Consider the following 21,934-nt stretch of genomic DNA (forward strand, 5'->3'; position numbering starts at 1 on the left):
CATTTCCCTAATGAGTTGATATATCAATCAGTAGTTTCACGTCTCCTTCAAAATGTTCATTTTGAAAATTAAGGTCCTTTTTAGAGAAAGATGTTTTCTTTTGTAGATTTTCTCGAAATTTGATTAAACTGTGCACCCAATTTTGATTGAGATTTAATTTTAGCTTGTAAATGTGTATCATTTTACACTTAATGATCTGAACAGGATTACAATTTCTTTGGAATGTCAGTATGGCATCAAAACACTGTCTATTTTCTTATACTAATACATTCTTGGGGCTTTCTCCACTAGTTATTCTAATCGTCTTTTAACTTTTTTGAACAGCCTTCACACTGGAAACTAGAAATCATAAATTCGATGAGTCCTACTATGAGTATGTGGCTGATCGCCTGGAATGGAAAGATGCAGGGGAAATGTGTAACCAGCGCTCTGGGGTCTTAGCCACTGTCTCCAGCCCAGTAGAGAAGCAAGAGCTTACCAGCTTTTTAAAATCCTTGAACATCTCTCATCCTGTGTGGATTGCCAGAAAAGTCCAGACACATCCAGCAAGTAGGTTCAGTATGCTATTTGTATTTATATTAGCACCCTTTCTGTGTTGAATAATAATCTTATTCTTTTCTTGTCTAAGACCTCTTTCCGCTTTCTCACTGGGTAAACAAAAGTGTCATAAAATATGATATTATACTGAACTTTTGCTATACAACTCTCTTAGCCACAGTGAATTAATGTTACCAAGAGTTTACAGTAGGAACAGGACCACAAAGTGGAAATTTATGATTAGTTTCTATCCTTTCCGAGAGCTGTGGTTAGATTTTCCTTTAGTAATGCTTCTTTCTTCTCTCTGTGTTGGGTGAAACTGAAGGTTCCTCCAAGACCCTCATCCTGGAGTTCAGCGGGCGCTCGGAAAGGAAGCATGCCCGTCTCTTGCACAGATTCCCCTCCATGGATTCGGTGACTGTTTGCACCCGTCTTTGCTTCGATCCAAATTGCTTTGGAATTTCCACAATTTTTTCTTATTCCATCCCGTCATATATAAATGAGTTCCAGCTCCGCGTGAACCTGAGCCAGGGCAAACCGGTGCAGCTGGCTCTGCTGGTTCATGGCATTCATGGACCATACCGAGAAGCCTTCAACCACGATGACTCCTGGCACTCGGTCTGCGTTTCTTGGAGCCAGATTGATGGACGATGGGCCCTATTCACTGATGGCCGAGCGGAATCTAGGGGAGATGGCCTAAATTCTTCCAATATTGGCCCTGATGGTCTTTTCATTCTGGGACAGGAGCAGGACACCTTTGGAGGTTCATTTAAGAAGGATGAGTCATTCTCAGGGAGCATCACAGAGCTGCACATATGGGATCGAGTACTGAACAGCAGTGAAATCTACACTATGGAAAAGCAGTGTTCACCCATTTCCTCTGGGCTGGTGTTCAAGTGGAGTGGAGCAGCCATGGAAATAGAGACCTCCCTTACCAAGCTGTGGAAAGACGTGCCATGTCAAGGTACATTTGTTAAGATGCAGCATGAGTAGAGGGATAAGCTGAAGGGTTTCCAGAATCAAAGTATATTTGAATCACCAAGGACAGTTTACACGATAAAGACAGAAGAGACTTACATCTAGCTGAAAGGTCCAATCGGGCATTACTTTCAAATGTTGTTTACAGTTTAGATATTTTGGCAATGGGGCTGGTCGAGGTTGCTAGGAAGAAATAACAATCACATAGAGACCATTTGAAAGTCATTTTGAACTACACACTTTGCTGTTACATGCCATGATCTGAGCAGGCCTGAACACCACCCATCTGGCATTTGATGCAGGGTACAATTAATGCTGATAATTAATGTCAGATACAACTGAACACAAATCAGGTCTGTCTCTGTTTCATCTCCCTCAATGCCTACCCTGCTCGCAACTCTCCTATGAGATGCACTCTTTCTTGGTTTTGGTCATAAATGCATGGAAGACAAAACAGCTTCAAGTCCTTGCCTAACAAAAATAATTGTATCACTAAAACAAATTTTATTGGAATATAGAAACAGTTAGTTTGGAAAATACTAACAGTGATGTACACAAAAGAAGGTTAAGTAACACAACCATTACAAAATGACTTAAATGACTTAATTTAAATGACTTGGATTATGATCAGCTAAAAGCTTGATCAGTATATCCTGGCTTATCACTTTTGGAATTGTGGCATGCTTTGGAAATCGTACGTACACACGGTAAACAAACACACTCATGCACACACATACACACTGTTTTCCTTTTCAGCACTAAGCCTTTCTCGAAAGTTTAATACGAGTGAAGGAAAGAGGAAATCTGTCTCATGCTCTCCCCCTCCAATGAATAGGGACTGGTGACCAAGTTGTAATTGGCAAATGTTAGAGTTCCTAATGGTTCTTGTAAATGTTTTGTGAATCACGTCACTCAGAATCCCACCCTTCAGAACAAACCTCTCCCGCTCTGACATCATGCTCCCCGATGAGCAATGAGAACCCAGAACACTCACTCCGCCTCCTTGAACTGAACATTTAGAAAGCACAATGTTATAGTGACTCTTGAAGCAACATGTTTTTAACCACAACAAGGTTTTTAACTAAAAATATCAAGATTTACTTGTATCTAGGACAGACCTTACCACAACCGTGACTAAAATGTTTTTCAAACTTTAATTTAGTGTTATAAAAGCTTCAACCTCAGTATCAGATTTATTGTGAATAGATTTTCACAAACAAGTAATTTTGATAATGTTTTGATTCAAAAACAAATACAAAAAACAAGTTAAGTACTGTAGAATCAATAAACACAAATGTAGAATAGAGATATTTACAATAAAGTAATTGCTTTTGGCAATATGATAGCAGTATCCTCAACGAGACCATCATTTGTTTGCCAGAATGAGAAAACACTTTCTTGGATAATGTTAAAACGCACTGACAAATGATTTACTGTATTTACATTTTGAATGAGGGGGCGTTAGTTTAACATTAACATTATATGGAAATATTTTTCGGGGGGGGGGGGTTAATGAAGGAACATGTGATGTTTATTACATGTAATTATGATGTGAAATCATTGTGGAATAACATCTTGATGAGCTTTGACTCTGAGTTCGGAATAAATAAAGTGTTGCATTATTCACACTGCTGTGACTGACATGGCTTTCAGTCTAGATGTTTCCCTCTTTCATTCTCAGGAATGTTAACATTAAGAATAACCTTCACCATTTCCTTCACTTGGAAACTTTACAGTGTCGGGAAATTCTTTCTTGGATTCCCTCCTGGGCGGAAATTCTTTGCAGAATCAAACCATCTACGTTGAGGTCCAAAGGCTGGATCATGATGAGGATTGTGGCATCTTTGACCCTCTCATCAGGAACTCTAGCCTAGCCAAGTGTAAAGCCTCCAACAGTGCGGTCTGCAAGGTTAAGAAAGGTACTAATGTTTTCTTTTATTTATTCTTTTATGCTTTTTATTCTTGATGTAATTTCCTTATTTGCTCTGCAATAGCTTAAACTAAAAGAAAGATAAAATACAACATTTCCTTAATATTACCTTGCATTCAAATAGAATAGCCCTGTAAAGTATAACTATAATTAAGAATTTGTAAATGATTACCTTTTTAAATGTTAACATTTGTCAGCATAGCAGAAAACCTTGAATCTTTGGAAATGGCTGTAATAGATTGCATTTGTTGTTATATTTTGCAGAATTGCCAGATGGTTTCAGTTTACCAAAGACCCAGTTATTCAGCAGATTGAACAAAGATCCTCAGATCAAACCTGTGAGTTGGACACTTATCAGTTTGTGAAAAAAAACATCACCTTTGTTGTCTAGCAGGATTGATGCAGCTCAATAACTCGGAATACAGGGTACAGTTCTTCTTGCTATGGTAAAGAGATAAAAAAGATTTCACAACTTTCAACCACACAATATATTTCTATGATTAAAAGTTCCATTTAGGCTGTGTAGTGGAGGAAAGCATGGCAAAAATATAATACAAAAATTTAACTTTTTTACAGTTACTTTTCCATCACTGGATTTTTTATCGGGTAAAAATTCTGGTGAAAAGGATGTCGTTGATTCAGAGGAATGTAGTGTTTGATTGTACATAAACGCACTTCAACATTTGTATTCGTCCTCCTTCTCCTCAGGTGATTGTCGAGCTGAGTGGTAATAGCTCCTGGAACAGAGACCTGGCCCTGCTGCAGCAACTGACCCAGGCTGTTCTGCAAGAGGTGGAGGTGGGTGGCTCTCACCTCCTCACCTCCAGTGATGTACTTTACCTCACCCAGATGATAGAGAAGGACCTGGCTAGTTCTCACTCGGCTCGAGCTGATGCAGCAGAAGTCATGGTGTCCATTGCTACCAACTACCTTAAGGTGGCGAGTTTGATGCTGGATCCCGGCATGGCTACACAGTGGATGGGCTTGACAGAGGACTGGGTAAGAGGATGGCCGCGGTTGATCTGTTCTGGATAAGTTAACTCCCCAAAAATCTTCAAAGCTGAATTCATATTTTTTATAAACTCCCCCAAAAATTAAGTAGTCAATCACACAGCATAGGCCTCCCACTTGTTTATATGCATACTTGGTCCCATTTTACTGGATTAATCAAACATGTTTTTTTTCAACTTTTAACCCTGGAAGGTCATATTTTGTCTCCTTCAACAACCGTTGTTGTTGTTGTCTCTGTTTTTCTTGTACAGGTCAGCGTGGGACCATTTACTGTTGTCCAGAGCATTGACAGACTCACTGAAACTCTTGCAAACATTCTATCCGCTGAGAAAAGAGGCTTCACTCTTTCTACAAAGAATATAGGTAATAAGAGACATCTCACTACACATACATTTTTTATTGATAACCTGTCGGTGCTCAATTCAAAATACAGGTTATTCTGACTTTTTGAAGTTGTGTTCCATTCCTTAATCTCCTTGTATTTGCTGTGCTTACAGAATCAGGGAATGGTTTTTGATACACTTATTGGTCTACCATGTGTAATGTTATTGACCCAAACCTGGTAGCTCTTGGTTTATTATCACAGATTAATAAATAATATGCTTGTATTTCTTCTTTTGGTTTCTATTAATACTAATAATATCAATGTCTATTAATGTGCTTTCTTTGCTTCCAGATGTTTGCCTGACGTGGCAGAAGCTGACTGAAGACAGCCTTAGTCAAGTCTTCAAGCCATCTGCAGTCAGCTCTCACACTGCTGGCAGGAGTAGTCAGGATGAGCTGCTTATTCCTGACACTGAGCTCCACAGGATACACGCTCTGGGTAGGACACTCACACATACGCACACACACACACACACACACACACACACACACACACACACACACACACACACACACACACACACACACACACACACACACACACACACACACACACACACACACACACACACACACACACACACACAAAAAGGCACTTGTCATAGGGGCCACATGACAAGGAAAACATGCAGCCCTGAAAATGTTATTTTCAGTTGTATAATAGCATTTTATGCTCTTATAACAAGTGTAATACATGTTTTGTTTCCTAAACAACTGTCACATGTGACCATTTTTTCCTACTGCTGCAAAATGACACACAGTAGTTCAAAGTCGGAATCTGTGTCCCAATGCTACGTACCAATGCCGCTCAACATGAACTGTTCACTCTTGCTGGCTTGACATTTGTTGGTATTTTTTCTTTTGTATTTAAGATGCATTAGCTGCACTATTTAATGTACATTGGTGCGTCACTTTTCAGCTCATTCATACAATCAAAGTAAAATATATAATGCATACACCATTGTTGCCTCCATCTTATGGCTCAAGAATGTTAGAAAATAGCCTGTGTGCTCCACATCATTCAAGCACTTGTAGATTTGAATTTTTAAAACACATATACTAATCTTACTTACAAAACTATCTTTGAGTCACATTTAAATTGCACTTGATGTCTTTAAATGATTAAAACAAAATAACAAGCAGGGCATTAGCAGGGCATTAGCAACGCAACCATCCACCAAGGCCTTTTCCATAAGTGAAAAATAGTGAGTGTTTCTGCCCAAAAGTGTTCCAGCATATGAAACTGTTGGGACTTTAAAATATTAATACAACCGACAATTATTAAAAGACATTTTGGAAACAGGACTTGGTTAAAATGTTCTCCTTGTTTTAATTTAACTGTGTATTTGCATAAGGCACCTGTAATGCATCAATGTGTAAAAGTGGTGTTTGAAGTGAACACTGAAGTGTTGGTGCAATATTTAATTCAATTATTTATTGTTTGATAAATCGACTTTGCTTCTCACCTCTCTTTAAATAGGATATGAGGAAGTGATGTTTATACATACCCACTACAGCCGTTTGAGTGAGATTGTGGCTGAATCACAGGAGCCATCACAGAGTCACCAGGAGAATGTGAAAAGGTTATTAGTGTTTTGTCTTATGTTATGTTCTTTATTTTGTCCCAAGCCCTTTACTCTGAGAATAGGTAAGTTAAACCACATACAAACAAATCCAAAATGTAACTTATCCTAGTTTCAACTAAATAAGCTAAAATATTGCTTTTAATCTAATAACTTTGAAAGAGTGAGCATAGGTTGATACCAGTTGTTTGTATTTCTCTATTTATTTCATTTAAATCGCAAGATAGGTGTAAGTGGTAACCATTTTCTGTTTTCCCAGAATTCACCCCGGTCACCTGGCTTCTGCTGTCGTATCAGCCACTGTGCGTGATGCCTTCAAAGGCCAAACCATCCCTGTGGCCCTCAAGTACACCCTTTCCTCCTCACATGTGGTACAGTCCATTGTTCTTGGGAGTGTCAAGCAGTATTATTATTAGGCTCACTGTATCGAGCACAGATTTTATATGTTTGAACTCATCTGATTGTTAAGATTACGTTATGTAAATCATTTATACTGTATGTTGTAAATGAGTTTAAAGAATGCTAAATTCTGGTTCTGGCAATTCCCACTTAAGCTCAATTAAACTAAACTCACCAAATGCAACGTGTCACTCCGCAAGAATTTTCATCTCCCAGCAAGCAGCACATGTTTTTTATCCATGTCGCTTTTGGCTGGCTGGAGTCCAAGGTAATATATTCAAAGAGAAAGAAAACAAGTGCAAACATGCGTTTCTGGTTCTAGGTGGAGTATTCACTGCGAGTTAGTCCCGTTTGTGCCTTTTGGAATTTCAGCTTGTTGTAAGTTTGTCCAACAACACAGACACATTAAAAAATGTATTATAGCAATAGAGACTGAGGCTAATGTTAAGACATAATTGTTTACTATTCATTTCTAGTACATATTTCACTTCTTTGATGTTGTGTATTTTAATGTTGAACACACCAAACAAATAAATAATGTACCCAAGACTTGAATTTTAATTACCTTATATATGTTAATAATTTCTTAGTTTCTAAACTAACTGATGAGGTTTGTCTGTTCTTATGTGTTTTCTTGTTCAGGCATAATCAAACCAGTAGCTGGTCCAGTGATGGTTGCATGGTCACCTTTGCTGGCTCTGGGGTCACTTCCTGTCTGTGTAACCACACAACCAACTTTGCAGTGCTGATGAATTACCTGGAGTCAAAGGTAACTTTGACTATTATATATATATATAGATATATATATATATCTATATATATACTATACTATATATAACTATTGTTTTGTGATGGAGTAAGATAAATCATATATGTTGAAAAGCATTTATACCTGAAATTGCACACGTGGTTAAGGATTTAAATACTGTAACATTTAATTGTTGCTTTTTCCCTCATACGGGACACATTATTAATATCTAAATCTAAATGTTGCTATTCTGGAATCTAAATCAAGGCTTTCATTCAAAAAAACGTGGATTGTATTTGTAGTACACAATTTTAACCACAAGGTGTCACTCCCAGAGTGCATATCCTTGTGAAAAAATGCATTGGTCAAACTACAGTTTGTCATCTGACAATCCAGATCACATAAATGTAGTAAAATGCACAAAGAACTAAACTTTCAGCACCTTTTTTATAAATTGTACATTTATGGCATTAAGCTGTTATACAAGTTATGCTATTTAAATGTCCCTTCTGTGGGACGAATAAAGGTATTCTGATTCTATGAGGTATTTCAGTGTCTTTTAGAAGGCATCAGATTGATCAAACCTTTGATTTTAAAACACCTTCTTCCTCTCTCTCCCTTTCTCACTACAAAAATTCCCTTTTATCCCAGTGGAGTCCTGAGGAAGAGCTTATTTTGACCAAGCTGACGTTCATCGGTGCGGGTGCATCTCTGTGTGCGCTGGTGGTCACCTTGATGCTTTTCACTGTGCTGGAGTGAGTAAATGATTTTCCTATCCAGCTTACCTGCGATGCAGCATATCTGCTTAGTTTCTGTCTGTTCGAACCACCATCTATAAGACTCTGCCTCTCAGCTCTTATTTTGTGTTCCTAAATGCGTTAAGCGTGTGTGTGTAAATTCAGATTTAAATGATTGAAAGCAAGAGTTGATTCACAACCAATGACTCATACTGTTTTTGACACTGACATTATTTATACATTAGGTCTATATTTAGAATGTAATTCTAACTCTGATCTTATTGCATCAATAACATTTAAATGAATATAAATAATTGCTTGCTGTCAGCCATATTGTAAATACACTTCTCTCTTTGTATGGATAGGTTTATCATTTATTTCTTCAACTTAGGTATAATAAAATAACAAAGTCATAATTCCACTGTCGTCTTTTGGATCTCCTTCTGGGCTTTTGATGTGACACTATCGAGCGCACACTTAAAAGGAGAGAGATAACTTATTGTTTTTGTATTGCTCATTTTCTGTTCCTCAGGCTGCTATGAGTATTGACGAGTATTGTCTACATGTGAGTCCACTCTGAAGGTTTATGGCCGCATTTTGCAGCCGTTAATTAACATTAGGGTCACCGAGGGATCACAATCAACTGGAGAGGAGCTGCCCTGACAATTTATGACTGTCCGGAATCTGAGAGTGCAGCCATGCATTTCACACACGTGCTGGTGTATGATGTACATTTGCGTACTTAATACAGCATCAACCCACTCCTACACACAGACAAAGTAGAGGTACCGTTGTCCATAGATGGATGTGTAATCACACCATGAAATTATGGTGGTTGCAGGCAGTGATGCAGATGTGAATTAAGGCTAAATAGGCTGAACCAATCAGGAGGTAATGAGAGGTTTCATTAGAGGGTTCATTTATCTCTCTTAACCACATTCAGGTATCCACTTCATTTATGTTACCTGAAATGGAATTATTTAACTTACTAAGCCAGCTGAAGAAAATATGTCTTGATATTAGATGGCACGATGCACATTTTTCTGTTTCAGAAAAGTAAAGTCAAAATGATAAAACATTTCTTTAACTGATGTCTTATTTTGTATTTGTTTTACCAACTCTCTGCTGATCCTGCTGCCCTTATCAGAAAAACAAAACAAAAACCCTGAACTTTTAAGTGGAAAGAAAAAGCAATTGTTATGTTAAAAGTGTACATTACATTAAGCATTATTATAATTGATATGATAAAAGGTCAACACCTGGCGTTTTCGTATAGATACAAGAGTGCCACATTTGACTACCACCAAGGTAAAGTTCCCAAAACAATTTACTATTCCTTAAAATGTACCCTTTATTTATTTCATCCCTAGTATCCCCAAGTCTGACAGGACGTCTATCCATAAGAACCTGTTCATTGCTCTGATCTGCGCCCAGGTCATCCTACTCTGCAGCGGCTCTGCCATCCACAACAAGGTACAGGCACCTGACTTAGTGTTTTATATAGTAGTAATATTATGGATCAGACAAAGTTTGCATGAAACATCATGAGTCCTAACACATTTATTCACTATCCATGGCATTTATAGTTCAAGCTTTTTGTAGAATATGATTTTTGAGCTTTTCTCTACCATCTCTACAGCCCTGTGTTTTAATAGCTTCCTTAATGAGACTTGAAATCTAAATCCATACTGGGATCCAGGTGAAACAAATTCTTTGGCATTGGATCTTACATAAGTGGCCACTAATGTTGCATCCATCAGCTAGAACACATGGTTCAGTGTCTCAATAGTCACCCAATGGCCTGTAGTTGGTTTGACCCCTGGTCCTTTGACCCCAGGTCATGTCAGGGTGGGCTATACCCCTGGGGGCAGCTGCCCGCTTGTTGGAAATTCATCAAGTGGTTTCATTATGTATGGGTTATATATATATATATATATATATATATATATATATATATATATATATATATATATATATATATATATATATATATATATATATATATATATATATATATATATATATATATATATATATATATATGATGATTAATGACCATCAGAAGGGTCATTTTTCAGCTTTTAACAAGGTTTTTAACACATGCTTTCAAATGGATTCCAATCCAGAGCCTGGAGGGCTTTAGTGTTTTGCTAAAGAAAGTACAATATATTGTTGTTTCATGATATAGTTGCATCGAATAAATATGATATATGAATGGATTGTATTGTCTTCCAAATCGTTCAACCAATTAAATTGTTCTTTCCCTTTTTTCGCTTGTTTTAATATTTTTTGAGGATAACATTTGATATTGTGCATCATAAACTAAATAAATAAAATAAAATATATATATTTCTTTTCATTTATTGATGTTGGATTAGAATTAATACAACATATTTCCTAAAGAATCCCTTAGTTTATCCACACTAAAATATTTGACATTCAAAATGAGATACAAATGGTATAAATGAGATATTAGTGACGCCCGGTCACCTCATTCATCATCAACGGCCGTGAGCTGCCCGTTTAACCTCTGACCATCTTTACCTCTGTTTGTGTTTGTTTCAAGACAGAAGCCTTGAAATGTAAAATGCTTCACATCCACTCTTCTGTATTTGGATATTGAATTGATTTGGAAGTTTCAAATGAGTAATTGGCATTTATTCATTTTTTGTCTGGAGTTGTTAGATTTGCCCTTTTTTTTTCTACTGTTTCAGTTAAGATCCAAATCTGAATGTTTGAAATTTGATTTGTCTGCATGCTGATTATAGGTGGCGTGTACACTTGTGGCAGCACTGCTCCATCTCTTCTTCATGGCAGCCTTTAGCTGGATGTTGGTGGAAGGACTGCTGCTCTGGAGCAAGGTGGTCGCAATCAACCTAAGCGAGGAGCGTCACATGAAGTATTACTATCTCATCGGCTGGGGTACATCACTCTCATCCCTCATGCAGTGAATGTCTAGGACTGTGTCAAGGATATTGTAAAGTTATGAACGTAAAACCAGTTAGATTGCCCTTTTTTTAAGTTATGTTTTTCTTTATATTGACATGAAACTGATGATAAACATTTATTTAATATACCATATGTGTGGGAAATATAATATAACACTTGGAAACTATAATATTTGTTGCCTAATGTTTATGAGCATCACAATGGTAATTTGTTCCACTCACTCCCTCTTCCTAATTATCTTTGTTTTTTTTAATACTTTTATTTCCTTGCTTGATTCTCAACATCCTCTCTCTTTTTTATTTTCATTTTATTCTGCTCCCTCCTTTCAGGTCTGCCAGTGCTGATAGTCACCATCACGCTTGCATCAGCCTCAGGCAAATACTCAGCCGACGGCTACTGTTGGCTCAGTGTCCAGAATGGTGTTATATGGGGCTTTGCTGGACCTGTCATCTTCATCATCATGGTCAGAATTAAATCCTAGTCATACCATGTATTCTCTTTCACAAAAGTACAAAATACAAGGCACATACAGCCAATGTGTACTTGTAATTATTTCCTGCAGTGCCCCACACTAGGTTTGTAAGCTGATGTTACGACGACACAATGTTTAGATTTTTTGAACAACAGTCTTTTAGTATATGTGTCTGTTTTTTATTTCCTCTCCCACAATCTCAAACCCCTAAATATGTCAACATGCATTTCGCTCTTCCATATCTTTTTTCTCTTTGTTCGTTTCTGCTCATTTCTTATTTCTAAATTCTTTCTTTCATTTTCAGGTGAATGTCTTGGTGCTGACCCGGGTGGTGATCATCACCATCTCCACAGCTAAGAGAAGGTCCATCATGTTGGCCATGGGCACCAGTCCTGTGGAACAAGCCTATGAGCAGATCAGGTATAAACCACAAGGAGGCGCAATTTGTCCTCTTTTTTTAAAGATTATTCGCACAACCACAGGCCTTGGAGCAGACAAGCTTTAGTCAATGGGCATCAAATAAAAAGCAGCTGGAAGATTTTATATCGGATTTGTCATTTTACAAAAGTGAGTCTCATTTATCAAACTATAAAGAATACATCTTGAATGGATTGCATTGCTTTTCATATTAAAAGGCTTCAATCTTTGGCCACTTTAAATGTTTTGAATATATACAGTCTTTGTGTTCTGGTGTCTTTAAGTGGTGACAGGATACAAAAACATTCAGATATGAGTAGCCCAATGTCTGAAACCTCACATGAAAACAGTTTATTAATTGGAGATTTTAATTATCATACTGAATTAATTGTAAGGATAAGAGCAATAGACATTGTCGTGATGTTAAAAAAATTACTTTGAAGATGGATTTTAGGGGGAACCTCTGAGTTGAGCTGAATTTGCTGAATTTAGCAGCATTTAAACTGTCCGTCCAGAAAACCATACTGATTAAACCCCAAGTAAAATATTGATTGTATGACATTACCTCTAAAATATTTGTATAAAATTGTGTGGGATGCAATATTTATATACATTTTTATATTATGATATATTTTCATCATGTAACACTAGCTGCAAAATAAATATGATTCTAGTTTTGTGTTTGCAATATTTCATGAAAGGCATATTTTTAAAAAATGATGTTAAAGTGTTTGTGTTTGTTCACTACCTCAGCACACTCACTCACAGAAGGTGCTTTATGAATGTTCTCAAAGCAGGCCTTGAACCATTTGGCACCCCTGGGTGGCAGCCGTTTTGGAAACTCAAACACATTCCTCCGCTGAATAAACTAGGGCTTGCCGCCCGCCATGTCACACACACACACACAAACACACACACAGCTGGTGCGGTTTGGCAGGCACCTGAGCGGGAAGATAATTCCACTCTAAACAGAATTAAAGCGGATTTAAGGTGGGAAGTTGTCACCCCATGAGCCTTTCCAGCCGCTCAGCGTTGTATATGGAAAAAGCAGCCTGCCAAAGCTGCCCTTTTTGCAAAAAAAGAACTGAAAAGTCAAGAATCCCCAAGTGTTGCTTAGGGCAACCAGGGAGGAAGTACAGTTTTTATGAAACTCGGAAAACTTATGAAATTGTATTGTTTCTGGTGTGGTGTAAGTTAATCTCCTTCAGTTGATCAAACAGTTGGGAGTTGAAATTGTGGGTGCTTGATATTAATTGTGTGTGTGTGTGTGTGTGTGTGTGTGTGTGTGTGTGTGTGTGTGTGTGTGTGTGTGTGTGTGTGTGTGTGTGTGTGTGTGTGTGTGTGTGTGTGTGTGTGTGTGTGTGTGTGTGTGTGTGTGTGTGTGTGTGTGTGTGTGTGTGTGTGTGTGTGTGTGTGTGTGTGTCTGTTTGCCTGAGCAGGGCTGCAGTGAAAGCCATTTTGGTGTTGCTGCCTATCCTCGGATTGACATGGCTGTGTGGTGTCTTGGTGCCTTTCTCCATTGTCATGGCCTACATCTTCATCCTTCTTAACTCCCTGCAGGTACACACACACACACACACACACACACACACCACATTTTGACCCCAAATGCACGAATATAACATTTTTTTCGAAATAATCAAGCATATAATCTGTTATGTTGGGTTGCCTCAACACCAAAGTAATTGAATCATTTATGTTAATTTACTAAAAAAATATCAAAAACTACCGAATCAAAAAGACAAATTGTGTTTCCAAATGTCAATATAATTCCGATTGCTATTTCCCCCAAATTATGACAGGGTTTTGAAATATCTGAATCCAAGCATGCATCCGTCTCTCTCAGATGAAGCACTGATGGCAGAAGAAATGCAATTAGTTTTTTTTGCAATCTAAAGATTTTTAATAATATAAAAAATGTAAGCGTAAATAATGCAGCAACTAAAACTTATGAGCAACTTTGAATAAACTTGATCAGTTTATAGATATTAAAATGTTTTGTTTTTCTTCAATGAAAAACAGAAAGGTTTTCCATTTATATATTGTAATTCCTTCCTTTCTCGTGGTGAGACTACACATACTGTCAAGGTTTTTATTTGTCATTGACAAGGTTAAAGGAGAAAAAGGAGCCTTGGTCTGGCTTGTGTTAAGCATGTGTTTTGTTTTAACAAGGAAAGTTGATTTGTATTGCTTGTTTGATTATTTCTTCTTCATATATTCAGAGGTCAGCATATTTGTTGCTTATCAGTATTTAGCTTCTGCTTTTAGTGCTTTAACTTATCGGGTCGTTCTGTCAAACATTTTGGGAAAGCAATACGTTTTGTAGGCCCTGCATAAATATACATATACAAATTATTTGAAGAGCAGTATACCTGTGGGCATCACATCTCCTTTTGAAAATGGCCCCAACGAGAAATATTGGTTTTCACATGGAAACCAACCTTTGTTGCCTATCTTCCCACTGCACTGCGGTGATGGAGGAGAAGTAGTGGATAAACATAATTCTCTGACTGCGGCATGAAGCCCCACATTACTCAGCTTCCCCAGCATGTTCAGATTCCCCGCTGCAATTTGTAGTTGTTTTTTAATCAGCTGTATGTTTAATTGAGCTGTATATTTAACTAGAAAATCAATAGAGGTTTTAGCTGCAGTCTGATCATTAAGGCCCCTTGGTTGCCATAAATAGTTTCTGTTTCCTTCTCATATCTAATTATTTTCTTCCATGTCGACAATAATTAATACTGAAGGGTTTTCTCTGCTTTTATTATATGACTTCACTTGTTCACATATTAACACAAATTATCGATTTTTATTGTGCTTCCTGCACAAGCTTGTGTTCATTCAGCTTTCCACCTGTCTGTCATCATTTATTCTGTTTGTCTATAGGGCTATCACCATTCGTCATTCTGCCTATCTGTTTGTTCGGGCATTTTAATTGTAAGCATACCAGCCGTGTTCCTTTATCCTTATCCTTTCTCACTATGTATTCTGGTACTCACAACATGTGTCATAATTCTGACAAATTGCAAATCAAATTATGTTATTTATATTGTTTGAGAAGTAAGGAAGATGGTGATGGTTCTTGCACCTGTGGCTTTGTTTTAACTCGTCAAATATCTCCTTTGCAGCACTACATTAACAAACCGATCCTAAGAGAATACCACCAGTGATAAGTTCTACCCCTTTTGCATGGTGTTGCATTTCAATTTATGGTGTTGTATGCTGCACCGGCAATAACATGACAATTCATTCAATTCAAAAACTTAAAATAACCCAGATCCTTTGACATGTGTTTTGTGTGTGTGTTGACTGGGTTTCTGGGTAGCTGCAGGAGGCCTCTAGTTATACCCGACGCCTCTGACACAACCAAGTTACAAAGCGTCTTTAATAAACCACAAACAGGTCAGGACACAACAGACACCCTACAGGGCACCAAGCTGTTCCAGTGACACACTCTGTTGACCCCACTGCTCTCTGCTCTGCATGGGGTGTAGCGACACTTGTAAGGGCAATCCTCAAAATCCTCTGCAGCTCTAAATGTCCATCCATCCATCTTGAGTTAGAGCACTTACTGCTGTGCTGTGGCTTTGTTTCTGTTCAGTCATTGAAATAGTGTGGGCATGATTGTAACATTATCCTTGGATTTGATGGCTTTTTATTTGTTGACGGGCATACCGTATCTCCTCATATTGTTTGCAGGCCCCTGAATTTAGTTAAATATGTTGTCAGACTTTATGATATCAGCAAATATCATATTGCTTTTTGAAATATTACATTTAATATTGTATCTGGGTGAAAATTGTGATTTAGAGTGAAATATGTTGTTTGGATTGCACAGGAAGTCACGCATGTAAAACCTTTTTATTCAGTAAAATATCTCAAAGTCCAAAGTGAAATGTCTGCTATGGGATAGATGGCTATGAATTATGCAGAAACTTATGGCCTCTGTCAGGATTCTGAATATCCTTAATACTAAAATTGGTGATCCCCTGACCTTTACCCGTTGTTCCAAGGGTAAAATACATTTTTTACCCCTTGTAACAACGGGTCCATCCATCTAGACACTATTGAATGTCTGAATAGATTGCAGTGAAATTAAATAGACACATTTATGGTCCACAGCAGATAAGTCATAACAATGTTGATCCTCTAATTCATTAATATAATAACATTATCATTTTAATCATAAAAGCAAGTGTTGAGGATTCAGTACATTAATTAGAACCTGCATTACAACAGAAGACGGTGTTCAATGCCGCTGATCCCTTTGGGAGGGAGAACACAGTTAAACATGGCGGCTCTATAATGGCTACTCATAAAGATGATGAAATGTGTAAAAGCCTTAACAACAATACATGCTAAACCTGAACTGGGAGGCAGGAGATAAAAATAAAATACAAAAATAAAAAATGCTCAAGTTTTTTAGGAAATCGTTTTTTATTTGCAGCCGTTGTATTTTCAATGGTGGCAGGCAAAGCAACATAAAGCTTAAGCGGCAAGCCTTTACTGTTAAATCAATAAAACAGATAATGTTGACAAGCCTTTTTCATTGCACTCCCTCAAGCCCTCCTCAAGCCCTCCCTTCTCCTCTTTCCCCTTTCTCCTGACCACACTTTCTGAAGTGCCTTTGCTGTTGGTGTTATTTTTCTCAATAGAGACCAGGCCTTTCAAACAAACACACTGAAGTCCTAACTAACATGCATGTCTTCTGCACTCATCTCAGCACCCAAGGCTTTTGATTTGTACTTTTCTTTCATTAACTGGCAGCCATTATGCTCCGTTTGAGTGAGGTAGCATCCTCCATAAACATGTATCTTTAACACTTTATCAGCACTACATCACTCATGCACAGAAGTTGTTTATGTTGATTTGTGGCTTTGACAAAACCAGAAATCGCACACAGCATGTTTTCGAACTCCTGTGACGGTTATTATGAACCATTTTAATTGTTTTTCTATTTATTATATCATGCATCTTTTAAAATGAGTGGGTTTCAAAAGGTCTATGCTAGAAATATTTTTAATTTCTTGCTCAAATTCAAGCAAGATTTTCAAAAACACCTAGCTGTAATAATGTATTTGCGTTGGACAGCAACTGGGGGTGAGTTTTGATTAGATATGCTGTTCCTCTCAGTAGATTCTAACTTCCTACTCTGAGCTAGTAGTTTTTTATGAACATCTTGACCATAAATACAGGCATGCCTCATCTGCTTCCCTATCAAGCTAGAGATAAATAGCATGGGGTGCTGCTGCTTCTGTTTGTGTGTGTGCGTGTGCGTGAGGGATAGAGAAGAGGGACGGGGGTCTCTTTTGGTAGCCCATAAATCGCTCCACCCTTTGTCATCCAATCTCTGGGCAATGTCATTCAAACCCCGCACTATCCATTACCTGGGTATAATAGGCTCCTGGCCATGCAGTGTCCATCTTATTATTAGGCTATAACTTTAAACTATCAATAACTTTGAGCTGCGGAGGGACAAGGTGGGGGGGGGGGACAAAAGAGGAGAGGGAGAAAACAAAGTAGAGAGGTGAAGGAAGTTAGGGAGTCGTAAGAAAACATGTTAGGGTAACTATCATTGTCCGCAAGATGTTGAGCGTGGTTTGTTTGGGTAACTTTTCAAGCAAGTTATTTGTCAAGACTGTTTCTTTTTGCTTCTGTTATGTCAGTTTGCCACCTGAGGAGGGCAACCCTGTGCCTTGTCATTAGAGTGTAGAAATACAGAGAAATCAATAAGTGAATTTATCCCAGCCATTTTATTCATATCAAATTAAGGGCTTTTATATGCCAGCAACTGATGACAATATCTTTTTCATATTTCTTATGAATTGAAAAGACTGGCGAGCGGTAATGATATTTTACAGTCAATCAGTAAAGCTTTAGAATTTTATTTTATCATTTCACTCACGGGTTAAATGTAACTTAACCCTGTAAGCAAAAGAAACTGAATATGTCTACGAAATATTGAGTGACTGTTTAATACTTTATTGGTAATTCAGAACAGGAAGTAAATTGCAGCCGGTGCTGACCCGTCATCACTTGCTAAAATGACCAGCTTGAAGTAGTAACAATATTTTAATAACCTAAATGTGAAAGAGCAGCTCTGTTTCAGGTATATTAAAGACATTTAGAAAACGTTTAAAAACTCCCACATTTGATAAATTAGTGTAATTATTTTACACACCATCGAAAATTCCCTCTTTTTAAAGTACACATTTTTGCATTATAGTTTGTTTCATATTGCATTATTTCTATTTTACATGAGTGTTTCTGTTATCACAAGTAGAACATGGGGATTTAAATAATGGACATATTTACATCTGACCATTTTAAGCCATATTAAACACCCAAGACATATTGGGTGGAGAAGCAGCATTTTCACCCAAGGCATAGTCTCAATGCAAATGATTGCTTCATTATGAATATTTTTTTTTCCATTGAAACAAATGCATAACCCCCTTCTTCAATAATATACACTCACACACTTGGCTAGTGGAGCATGACATGAGAATGTATCCAAGATATAGATATGATCAATACAGTGTTGCTCTGCTTATTGATTTTTGCCACATGGGAGATTTGTTGTGTGAGTAAGCAACGCTTTTACAGCATCAGAAGTGATTGTTTGAGAGGGGGGGATTATTTCTTTTTTTTTCGCATTTGGCTCAATATTGTATCTGTACTACTGGTGTAAGTGGTTCTATTCCCAGTTTAACCAAGTAAAACGCTCAGATTGATGAAGTAATTTATTAGTCTTTTATTAAATATTTCATAATACCAGCAATGCAAGCCACCCTCTAATATCACTTACCATGGATTGGAAAATTTGATTCAATATGAGCTTTAAACATTTAGCATGTCATTCAGTTTAATTGACATACTTTATTTTTGTTGGGTGATCATATAATATTAAACAGCAGACTTGTATTATGATGATCAATCATATTGTGATATTGCTTTAACTCTTCTCGAAATTACTCATTTGGAGCACACAATCAATTATGTCACTGACATTTTCTGTTTCTTTTCTGATGGGTTGGTCACCCTGTTTTAAGAGCTGATTCACTAACTTGATGAAATGTTGGTCCGTCTGAACCCTCAGAAGTTTTTCCACAATATACACATTTGAGTAAATGGATCCAGGTTATCGCATGGCATGAATCAACTCCAAAACATAAACATCAGTATCAGCCTTCCAAAACCAGCACATTTTGAATTTTAATTATTGTTATAGTATTAGTTTGAAATGTATTTACTCATATCTGTATCAGTGTAATACAAACCACAGCCGATCAAATTTGAAATTAGACCACGATCAGAATAATTGCAACTGTTAAGTAATCGTTTTGTCCCTACAGAGGTATAATCGTGGTTTTCACATTGAATTTTACACATATTTTATATAATCAGAGCTTTGCCAGGCCTGTGTCAAAAGTGGGTAATTATATTTAGTTACACACAAAAAATGCAGTTAGACATATTTTCAGTTGATCACATTAAACAATAATGCATTTTAGATAACATGATCAACTGTATTGACATTTTAAAACATTACATTACTGCAGTTAAGTTTTTCCTGTAAGGTACATTTTGTGTGGATTTCTTCATGTTAACTATATATTTACAATTGATAATAATGTACCACAAATTTTAGGATGTATTCCCAAAACATTTTCACATGTGTAAAAGCAAGGCAGTGATCTGTTCTGATGTATGATATTGTTGTAGTCTTCTGATAGTCGAATTCTGCGACAGAGTACACATAAAACATCTGTGATTGAGGCCTGATGATTTTTACGGGGAGCTCTTATTTAGGTATTTAGGCCTAACAGGAGGCGGTCTAGAGTGAAAACTTTCCTATATACTGTAAGTGGGAGAAAGTGTGCCCTTAATATTACCTTGAGTCAACCTGCAGTTTGAGGCTCTTGTAAAAGCCAGAGTAAAACCATCTCCATCCTTGTTGTTGATCCAGAAGACAAAATAAATCACATTTAAGTGGATCCATATTGGGGTCTCTGTTTTGCCTAACACAGTCACTTATTAATCAGGTGTGATTTGCTGTTGTTGCTGTCTCGTAGCAGGGAGGTTTGTGCCTTCTAAAACGCTAGTGAAAAATATTCACCCTACAAATTATAATTTCTATCTTGACTTTATCCCTAACCCCATAGTGTCCAATATTGAATTAGAGAGCATTCACTGTTAAATTTGCCAAGTAAATAAAAACTGCAACAGAAAAAAAACTGCAGAGCAAAAAAAGCTGAGTAAACCGGTGAGGGAAAAGAGCTTTTGGCCGGCCTGTGCTGAGCATGAACCAAAAGTATGTCTGTGTCCATGCGTGATCATGCACCTCCAATCTTACGAAGACCAGCTTGAATTGATGTCATGCCCTCATAAGTATTGTAAGTGTGTGTATGTGTGCATGTGTGTGTGTTCATATTGTGTGTAACCACTTGTCACCACTACCCACAACCCCCTACAGACAGGAGTTGGAGCTATTTTAATTTCTCATTTGGCAGAAGAAACAAAAACACCAGAACTTGGATCTAGTTTCCCAGTCAGTCATCTCCAGTCCTCTCATCTGGACACACACAACGGCCCATTCAAAGCCACATTTTTCCTTTCCTGCTTCCCCTCCCTAGCTGTTTTTTGCTGCTATGCAATGTTTTAAGTGAGGGCTCACATTTTTTTAAGGATTGAATATATTGATAATATTTTGCACATAATTAGTTCCATTTTTTAATGTTATTTGTAATATGACAAGGATTTCATCAGGAGGAAGTAGGTAATATAAATGAGCATTTATTTGTATCTTTGTACCTTTTCTTTTAAATTAATTTAAACCTAATTTTCTTTAAGGTAAGAAGCTGCCTCAATTCCAACTCACTGGCAGGAGGAATATGCTTACAGTCAATTAACAAGATATACAACAACAAAAGCGAGACAACAATTAACATGAAACATTAAATGATAGAAGTTCACATTTAAAAACAAAGATCCCAGGGTGTAGTTAACGATGACTTGTTGAGAGCTAAAAATTAAATTTGGCTCATGGCATTTTTTTTAATGAAAGTTGGAATTTGGATTTAACCTATTTAAAAAATGTAAAGTATTATACAATGTATAATTTTGATATGAAATCCATTCTGATTTTTTACAAAGATTTGTTTAAATTTGTCCATAAAGCTACTACAGAAGGAGAGAAATATATATATACATTTAAAAAAAACATCAGACCTTATATCAGTAAAACCTTGGCTATAACCCAGTCCTTGCCGCCTACTCATGCACTGTCCATGTTTACATGCACATACAGGGACACGTGTAGGAGCATACACACGCACACATGGAAAACCTTTCACCGGTCAAATTAAGGAGGGAAATGTTTTTCATTTTGGATTGTTAAAGAAAGCAGGAACCATATTCCCTCAACGTTCTCATGAGAGTGGGCTGTATCTCACATCACTCGCCATCTCTCCCAGTGGAGTGGAGTTTACTGGAAATACTGGGACAGTAAGCTCTGGATGATATCTTTTTCAAAAGCAAAGAAAGAACTATTTGCCTTTTTCTTTTTACATTATTCATGTTGACTTCTACTCTGACAAAATGAAAAAACAGAAGTAATAATTTGTAATCCTTGGCTGATAAAATAATATTTATTAAAGGAAATACTGTATTTTATATTACTAATTGATTTAAAATAGTTTGTACATTTTTTTTATTGAAAAAACAGCACTAAAATAACTTAGAATAAATACTATTTCATATAACACGCATTCTATTGCACTGAAAGTG

The 21,934-nt window shown here is 37.0% G+C and overlaps 1 protein-coding gene across 1 annotated transcript in view; it reads left to right on the forward strand.

Moving 5' to 3' along the window:
- The window catches only part of LOC134869485 (adhesion G-protein coupled receptor D2), a 79,250-nt gene that overhangs the window by 1,717 nt on the left and 55,599 nt on the right, over window positions 1-21,934 (forward strand). The window contains exons 5-21 of the mRNA XM_063891142.1: window positions 325-549; window positions 863-1,501; window positions 3,252-3,434; window positions 3,710-3,783; window positions 4,154-4,444; window positions 4,708-4,819; window positions 5,133-5,279; window positions 6,321-6,423; window positions 6,683-6,794; window positions 7,145-7,200; window positions 7,465-7,591; window positions 8,222-8,325; window positions 9,678-9,780; window positions 11,076-11,229; window positions 11,586-11,719; window positions 12,033-12,148; window positions 13,585-13,705. Of these exons, the coding sequence (XP_063747212.1) occupies window positions 325-549; window positions 863-1,501; window positions 3,252-3,434; window positions 3,710-3,783; window positions 4,154-4,444; window positions 4,708-4,819; window positions 5,133-5,279; window positions 6,321-6,423; window positions 6,683-6,794; window positions 7,145-7,200; window positions 7,465-7,591; window positions 8,222-8,325; window positions 9,678-9,780; window positions 11,076-11,229; window positions 11,586-11,719; window positions 12,033-12,148; window positions 13,585-13,705 (2,801 nt within the window). The remainder of the gene's footprint in view (window positions 1-324; window positions 550-862; window positions 1,502-3,251; window positions 3,435-3,709; window positions 3,784-4,153; window positions 4,445-4,707; window positions 4,820-5,132; window positions 5,280-6,320; window positions 6,424-6,682; window positions 6,795-7,144; window positions 7,201-7,464; window positions 7,592-8,221; window positions 8,326-9,677; window positions 9,781-11,075; window positions 11,230-11,585; window positions 11,720-12,032; window positions 12,149-13,584; window positions 13,706-21,934) is intronic.

The sequence above is a fragment of the Eleginops maclovinus genome, chromosome 9 (genome assembly GCF_036324505.1).
Source record: "Eleginops maclovinus isolate JMC-PN-2008 ecotype Puerto Natales chromosome 9, JC_Emac_rtc_rv5, whole genome shotgun sequence".
NCBI lineage: Eukaryota > Metazoa > Chordata > Actinopteri > Perciformes > Eleginopidae > Eleginops > Eleginops maclovinus.